General features: G+C 46.7%; 1 protein-coding gene across 1 annotated transcript; it reads left to right on the top strand.

Annotated features, from left to right (window-relative positions):
- The first annotated feature begins 5,657 nt into the window (after positions 1 to 5,657).
- Positions 5,658 to 6,593, top strand: LOC117872049 (olfactory receptor 51G2-like). The gene has a single exon (XM_034760030.1). The coding sequence runs from the start codon at positions 5,658 to 5,660 to the stop codon at positions 6,591 to 6,593; it is 936 nt and encodes a 311-aa protein (XP_034615921.1).
- The last annotated feature ends 2,469 nt before the right edge of the window (positions 6,594 to 9,062 follow it).

Raw genomic sequence — 9,062 nt, forward strand, 5'->3', positions numbered from 1 at the left:
ATGAACAGTCAGCCTGTGGAACTCATTGCCAAGGGATGTTGTGAAGGCCAAAAGTATAACTGGTTCGAGAAAAAAAATTAGATAAGTTCCTGGAGGTTAGGTCCATCAGTGGTGATCAGCCAAGATGGGCAGGGATGTAGCTCCATGCTCTGGGTTTCTCTGAACCTCTGACTTCGAGAAGCTGGGAGCAGACAACAGCAGATGGATCACTCAATAATTGCCCAGTTCTCTTCATTTCCTCTGAAGCGTCTGCACCGAACACTGTCAGAAGACAGGACACTGGGCTACATGGACAATTGGTCTGACCCAATATGGCCTTTGTTATGTTCTTCATTTGTGCCACTGATACATGAGCTGCTCCAGATAAGCCGTTTCCAGCGCCACCCTCTGTTATAGAGCTGGCGTAGCCACCCTAGCAGAGGACCAGGGACTGCTCAGTATGGGAGACCGATGTGGGGCTAGTGATGCCATGTAGGGGTGTGGTCCTGTAGCACCAGGCACAGAGGATCATGGTTTCAGCTAGAGCTGGGCTGGAAAACAGAGTTTTTTCCCCCATGAAAAATTGTGACCCAAACTGAAATGTTTCCTTTTCATCCATGTTTCGGGGTGAGTTTTCATAAAAAATGGATCACTTTTCTCCGTACGCTCAGCTGCCATGATGCTTCCCAGCTGCAGGTGCCTGGATCCCCAAGAGAAATTGGAGGCTTTTCATCTGCCTCTTCCTCGTAACGTAAATGAAGGTTGCACTGACGGAGTTTATGGCTGCACTCTGGGTATGGAAAGGTTGACACCTCCCGACCAGTCTACGGCTGGGGTATTGTGCCCATCAACTACTCTAACCAGCCTTCCCATCTCTGTGCAGCCCCCTCCACCCTGTACAAGGCCCCTTCAGCAGATCCTGCGGACAGTGGTTGCTTTGACAGGCCCTGGTAGCAAATTTCTGATGAGCCTGTGCTAGCAAGGAGCTGGAGAGGGCCCTAGAGCAGTTGTGGAGACCCAGAGATTGGGGGTGGGGGGCCTAGGTACCAGTGAATCACTGAGATCTGTGGATAACTTTGGGAATCTAGGGATCCTGGGTTCCTCTTTTCATTCCTCAGGGAGAAGTGAAGGGACCTCCCTTCATGGAACGATCCGAAGGAAATTTCCCTGTAGGGAGCCTTGTGAAATCTCCCCTCCCTGGCCTACACCCTTGGTTTGTAATGCAGGAAAGGGGGCTGCCAGGGAGAATTCTGGTCCTATATTATTATTATATTATATTTTATTTTATTTCAGCAAGACCACAGCTGTGACAGCATCATCGTTATCACTCAGAGACCCTCGAGGTAGCCAGGTGACTAATCAGAACAATAGGAACAATGATGACAAGCCCGGATTCCAAAAATAGAGCCTGCAGCAGGCCTTGAGCTACAGTCCACTTGAGCAGCATCACCCCACATCCCCTGTGATTTGGCCTCCTGCAGTTTGCCATTGGCCGTGACGGGGGTTAAAGCTGGTGCACACTAAGCCAAGAAGCTGAGGTTCCCTGATGGCCAAAAGGCCCCCAAAGGAATATGCAAACATGCTTCATAAAGACAGTTGCCTCCCTATCTGAACAGATACTGCCTGCAGCCTGTTTAACCTCTCCGATGACTCCTTGTCCTTTAGGGTGAAGACCCTGGTGTCAGTGGCTCCCCTTCTAGCAGGAATTGGGTACGTTGGCAGGTTTCACTAGCTTTAAAATGCAAAGTAAAGGGGAAAGGCTGCACGCTGTTTACATTTGCAGATGCTTTGTGCAGCGGCAGAGGACTCATCTGGGCTGTCAGGGTGACTTAGTGACGGGGCTGGAGGGCAGGCAGCACTAGGTAACTTGGGAACCCCTCCCCTACATCTGCCCATGCTTCATGGTGGGTTGTTTAAACTACACAGAAACCTGACATTCAAAGCGAGCTCAGAGTGTTAAAACCCTGATGCCCTGAGTCAGGATTTCTCAAGGGCTCCCATTTCTAGAAGTGCCGTGTGCTCTGGGCCCAATCTTGCCAGGCGATGAGGGAGAGAAGACACCATAGAATAGCAGTGACTAGTTCCCGAATCACCTCAGGTTTATTTGCTCCTGAAAATTTAATCAGCAAATGCATTTTCAACAGTTTTATTCTCTGGCTCAATTGTGAACACAGGAATTCAGAGCCATGTTGCTCTCTGGTAACAGGTCCAATACGGCATATTTCTGTTTCCTGACTGGCTGAGGGCTCCAGAATTTCTGCCCTGTAGATACCCCTCAGAGTTCCAGGGCTACTGGCATCTCTACCCCCGTCTGGTCTCCAAGTGCCAGAGGTCAGACCTTGTAGCCTTCCCTCTCATGGGGTGGAGTCCCGCGATCCTCCCAACCTCAGACTGGGCTCTGGGCTACAGCACAGTGTGAGTCGAATGTGCTTGCTGAGCAGGTCCGAGTGCGTTCGGCTCCTGTGTGTCTTCCCTTTGGGAGTCCGTGAATAGTGGTGAGACGAGTGACCAGCCAGCCTTATTGAACCAAAATACTGTTTAATCTGAACAGTCGGAATAAAGAGTAACATGGGAGAATAATCATTTACAAAGTACGGAACTACAACCTAGATGAAGCTACTATAAGGTGGGTACATAACTGGCTGGAAAAGCATTCCCAGAACGTAGTTATCAATGGTTCACAGTCAGGATGGAAAGGCATAACAAGCGGGGTTCCGCAGGGTTCAGTTCTAGATGGCATAGAGAGGACACTTATAAAATTTGCAGATTATACCAAGCTGGGAGGGGTTGCAAATGCTTTGGAGGATAGTATTATAATTTAAAATGATCCAGACAAACTGGAGAAATGGTCTGAGGTAAACAGGATGAAATTCAATAAGGACAAATGCAAAGTACTCCATTTAGGAAGGAACAATCAGTTGCACATATACAAAATGGAAAATGACTGCCTAGGAAGGAGTACTGGAAAAAGGGATTTGGGGGTCATAGTGGACCACAAGCTAAATATGAGTTAACAGTGTAACACTGTTGCAAAAAAAAAAAAAAAAAAAAAAAAAAAACGAACATCCTTCTGGGATGTATTAGCAGGAGTGTTGAAAGCAAGACATGAGAAGTAATTCTTGCGCTCTACTCCGTGCTGATTAGGCCTCAAATGGAGTATTGTGTCCAGTTCTGGGCACCACTGTTCAGGAAAGATTTGGATAAAACTGGAAAAATTCCAGGGGAGAGCAACAAAAATGATTACAGTTCTAGAAAACATGGTCTATGAGGGAAAATTGAAAGAACTGGGTTTGTTTAGTCTGGAAAGAGAAGACAGAGACGGGACATACCATGCGTGTAGGGCACTGGACTTGATGACCTCTTGAGGATCCTTCCAGACCTATGCTTCTATGATTCTATGAATAAGAGGGTTTTCAAACAACAGTCTGTACATGTCTCTGACCCCAAGCCTTCCCATTCTGACAGGGACCCAGGCAAGCCAAGGTCCTTCAGACTTCCCCAGTGCTGTCTGTGCTTCTCTGAAGAGCTTCTCAGCAACAACTGCCCCATCTCTGGACAGACTCCCAGCACTGGCAAAACAAGTTGTGTAACGAGGCTGGAGCCCGGAAATAGGCTCTTCGCAGCTTGTAGCTCCAGAGTTGTCTCTGAGCTTCCCTGAAGTGGTTACTGAGAGATGACTACTTTCCTGTGGGAAATGAAGTTCCATTTCCATGAATACTCATGCATTTGACTTTGAAATCCACTTCCTGCAAACCCTCATCGTGCCTGAATAACAGGTGCTGGGGTTACTATGTACTAGAGAGTGAGAGCTCCGGGAATGAATATTTTCTATACTGATCCCAATGCCTGTTACCACACCGGATACAGGCTACAGACTGACAGAACAGAACCTGAGGAGAACCAGTCAGCTACTAACCCAGGGACAGGGGACCTACTAGACAAGTGCTGACAAGTGACTGGACTGAGGTCTGAGATGCTGGGATCTTTTCAGGTTCCAAAGAAATCCAGATGACAGAGGCTACGTTTTAAGTCCCACTCTAACCTGAGAAATCATCTCTGAAAGATGAGGGAAAATAATGGGTTCGCATCTGTGCACTAGAGTACAAATGTGTAAATGATATGCCAGAACTTTTCATTGTAATACAAATATTACAAACTAAACTTTCATGAATTGCTTGGATATCAAAAGCCAGCAGCAGAAGTCCTGGAATCTCTTCTGGAGGGAGCAGTGGTAACTTTACTTCTTAATGGCTTTTGCTTTAGAAAGTATTTCAGAAGTACTCAAAATACTGTGTGCAATGGGTTTGTGCTATTAACTCTTTGTTCAGTGAACAGTATGATACTGTATCCTGGTAACTAACTAAAAGCTGTTTCGAAAATTTACATTCAGGGTCATGCATTCAATAAATCTTCAATACATGTGCAAGATTTACCAAAAAGTCTTAAGAGAACAGAAGCGCTGGTCTGTGTTTCAGCAAAGAGAAGAGCTGAGGTGCAGCAAAGGGGAGTGGTAGAGTGGATGATGTATATAATTTTCGCCCATCACCTGTTACGTGAGCATGGTTGTAGTAACTTGCACACTCAACTGGATATTAGTGAAAATATGCTGTTTGCACTATTCACCCATTTCTGACACTAACCCCTCCCCTGCCCAGCTGTAGTAATTGTCTCTGTTAGCTTGTAAATTGCCAAATATCTACAGACACTTCCATGGGGAGAGGATACAGGTCCTGTGAGGATGAAGAGAAGCCGGTAGAATTACCAAACTCTCTGGATTCAGTCAACTCGGGGCAGGCAAAGCACTTCGGCTTCTCTTGGAGGGATTCCTGGGTGTCAGGGTGTATCACCGGGAGCATTTGGTAAGGGAAACTTAATAGAGCCTGGTTCTGATCGAATTTACACATGTAAATCTGGAGTGATGCTGTTGAAGTCAATTTTATAACTCTCAGGAGTGGAGAAAATAAGTATCTACCTATCTATATATCTATCTAATGAGGCAATGAAACATGTTTATAAATAGCTTCAATGGGGGAAAGATAAATGCAATGACCGTTTTCACCATGCTCTTGCAATGTGATTACCCACGTCATGATACAGTGGGCCAAACTCAGAAGTGGAGGGCTAGAAAGATGTGGGAAGGTCACAACTGTAAAATCACACAGTGCTCAAGTAGGCTGTGGAACTCCCAGCCACAAGGTATCCAGAGTGGAAGCGCTTAGCAGGATTCAAAGAGGGCCTGGATGTTTATATGGGTAACCAGAAAATCCAGTTACAGTAGTGAGGATATTTTTGAAAAAGTCTTGAAGGGCTGTAAAGCTTCCCGATTTACAGCACAAAATACATCTAACTAGTGGGTGTCGGGGGAAACTTTCCCTAGGAGCAGGTTATCTCATAGGTGCCTATTGCAGGACTTCTTCCACCTTCCTCCGAAGCATCTGGAACTGGCCACTGGTTACTGAGCTAAATGGACCGTAGCTTTGATCCAGTCTGGCAGTGCCTATCTTCCTATCCGTGATGTAAATCCAAGACTAGGTTTTTGCTCATCTTCCTTGAGCTCCTGGGAGTCTCTAGACTTGCACTGAGAGCAGAAAGGCGTCTTGTTAAATATCAGCTAATCTCCTTTTCTTTCTCCTTTCAGGAAGGAGAATTCTGAACTCCTGGGACCTGCCCAGGACATTATGTCAGCTGTCAATGACACCAACTTCAACTCTGCAGTGTTCCTTCTAACCGGGATACCTGGGCAGGAAGACGTCCATCTCTGGATCTCTATCCCCTTCTGCTTCATGTATGTTATTTCAATAGTAGGAAATTCTGTCATTCTGTTCATTGTAAAAAAAGATGCAAGCCTCCATGAGCCCATGTACATTTTCCTTTCCATGTTGGCCGTCACAGACCTTGGCTTATCAATAGCCACCATGCCTACAATACTGGGCGTATTCTTGTTTAACTCTAGGAGAATCAGCCTTGATGCCTGTTTTGCCCAGCTGTTCTTCATCCACTCACTTTCGTTCATTGAATCCTCCGTGCTCTTGTTGATGGCCTTTGACCGCTTTGTCGCAATCCGTGACCCGCTGAGATATGCTTCTGTCTTAACTCCACCAAGAATAGCTAAAATGGGACTGGTGTTTATGTTAAGATCAGTGGCCCTAATATTCCCACTCCCCTTTCTCCTGAAACGGTTCCGATACTGTCGAGCCAATGTCCTCTCCCATTCCTACTGCCTGCACCAGGAGGTCATGAAGATGGCTTGTTCAGACATCACAGTCAACAGTGTCTATGGCTTGTTCATAATTGTCTTCACAGTGGGGTTGGACTCATTGCTCATTTTTCTCTCTTATGTGATGATCCTCAAAACAGTGCTGAGCATCGCGTCCCGCGCAGAGCGCCTCAGGGCCCTAAACACCTGCGTCTCCCACCTCTGCGCCGTCCTGGTCTTCTATACATCATTGATCAGCCTGGCTGTGATACACAGGTTTGGGAATAGCTCTTCTCACTTGCTTCAGATTTTCGTGGGCTACGTCTACATGCTGGTCCCGCCCCTGATTAATCCAATCGTGTACAGCATGAAAAGCAAACACCTTCGTGCGAGGATAATCAGGGTGTTCATCAGGTGATGGATCAGTTCATCACCTGGCTCCAGCGCTGGTGATATGGGAGATGAAAAACACAAGGAATGGCAACAGCCACTTATTCCATCCTGGATCCTATTCCCCTTAGGCCCCTCCCTCTTTCCCCATCTCCTCCCTGCATCCCTACCCCTACTACTCCCCTTTACCCAAGGCTCTGCCACCTCTGCAGGCAGGAAACCCAACCCTGACCCCAGGAAGCAGGGCAGTGGGGGGTTCCCGAGTAAGGGATGAGAATGGGACCAGAGAGTAGGAAAGCCTGTGTTTTGGAGAAGAATGAATAAATGCGGCCCCACAAAGATGGCTTTTGTTTTAAGTATCCCAGGCTGAGAGTAAGTCTTTGCAAGGACCTTACAGGGAAGGGCAGCATCTCTCTGAGCCTCTTCACAGGTCAATAATAGCCCTGCCCTGACTCACAGTGGTGGCGGCGGGAGGATAAATACATGCAAGGTGCACAAATACTCTGAGACCCTAAGATCAGGGCTGTGTCAGGGTTCCACAGAGCAACACCTCTAACCTTAGCCTATAAAAGGCTTCTTACCACAGCCTCCTGTGACAGCTGGCTTCTGGGAAGCCCCATGACTCCGATCCCTTGGTGTCTCTGGCAGATGTGAGAGTGCTCGGGGTGACAGTGAGGGATAGGTTGTGGATTTCTGAGGGAGTGTTGGAGCATCACGGGATTGCTGGGAGTTTCAGTTCAGTCACCGGACCAGTGTTTGCCGGCCATTGAGGCTGAATGAGTCTAACTGCCAAACTATGGATCAACAGCCATGGGGGCCTCACCTTAGATGGTCTGGCTGGGAGAAAGCAGTCTGAGGACAATGGTCAGCTTCACACATTGGCCCTGTAACACAGACACAGCTAAGCACTATGGTGACTGGGTCCAGGCTCACACAGGTTTCAGCAAAGGCTGCTTCCACAAGAAAGGGGCAAACAGAGGGGAAGATGCTCTGAGAAACACAGGAAAACTAGGATGGATTCAAAGAGCTCCTTGGCTTCTCAAAAGAATGTAAGTTGGGCCAGTTCTGTTCCTGTATCTCCAGAGCAAAACCTGTCTAACTTAGCTTGTAGTGAGACGTGAGATGGATGAGCGCAGATGTCTGACAGCTGCTTGGTATTTAAAAAATATTTTCTCTAATCCTTTGTGCTGTTTGCTAATGAACTTTGTTTTAAGGAGGTCTGGTCACAAGCACCCAAAGGGAAGAGACTGATGTGTCTTGTCAGACCTGCTTGGTGATAAGCATTTAGCATAGATGGGGTGTTGTTCCCAGCTCAAAGCATGGGACAATTGTGAGATTTCCCCCAAGACAGGAAAGGACCTGGTTTAGAGGGTAGAGAGACCATATATCCCAGTTTTACTGTGATGATCCAATTCTTCTTGTCCAGCGTCTATCCTTGTTAAGTGTCTATCAACATTCAGAGGAGCAACTTGTTCAAGTTGCAGCCAAGATAATGATTTAAGGCCAGAAAGAGACATTACATAAACTAGTCCAGAGGTTCTCACTTGGGGGGAGGGTTCTCACCCCTCCGGGGGTGAGAAATGTATTTGTGGAGGTGTGTGAGAAGCTTTAGGGAAAAAACTTTACTGTGCACATTTTCCACACAGCAACGAATAATTAGCAAAGCTGGTTGCTCCAGACAGATCCAGTCATCAGATGGTGCTGTGGATTTGACTAGGTGGCACTGTGCATTTTCATGGTTTTCTACTTCAGCTTGAACAGCATTATACAAAGTTTTTGCCATCGGTTCGTGGCTCCGTTTGCTACGGCGCGGTGTGCACATTTCATTGTAAGCACGGATCACAAATGCATTTCTGCTTTTGCTCTTATTCCAATGGATCATTGGCTCGTTCATGCAACAGAAAAAATCCAACTCCACTGAATGAAGTGAAGCATTACCACGGCATAGACCAGTATATGCATTTGTATGGTGGGGCGGGGAATGGGGACATAAACTCTCACAGACACAAAGAGAAGAGGGCGTGATCAAATAAGTTTGAGAATCATTGATCTAGTCTGACCTCCTGTATATCACAGGCTGCAGAAATACATCCATTTATCCCCATATTGAATTTTTTCCACTGGTTAAGTGCCCTCGCTGTTAAAAAATGTGTGCCTCATTTCCAATTTTAATTTGTCTGGCTTCAATTTCCAGCCAAAGGTTCTTGTTTTACCTTTCGCTGATAGATTAAAGAGCCCATCAGTAGCTGGTTTTTTTGTTCCTGTGAAAGTGCTTGTCCACTGTCATCAAGTCAGCTCTCAGTCTTCCCCACTTCTACCCACTACACCTCTGTTTGTAGAGCCAAGGGTAAGCTGTAAATGACAGAGGAGGAGAAAGACCTGTGTGTATTAGTCAGTCCCATGATGGCTGTGAGCCACTGATGCGATGCTGCTGTGAACAAGGCAGATGAGATCCTAAAATGTCTCAGGAGAGATAGGGAAGTTGTTAATATCCTTA

Source organism: Trachemys scripta, chromosome 1, assembly GCF_013100865.1.
Source record: "Trachemys scripta elegans isolate TJP31775 chromosome 1, CAS_Tse_1.0, whole genome shotgun sequence".
NCBI classification, from domain to species: Eukaryota; Metazoa; Chordata; order Testudines; family Emydidae; genus Trachemys; species Trachemys scripta.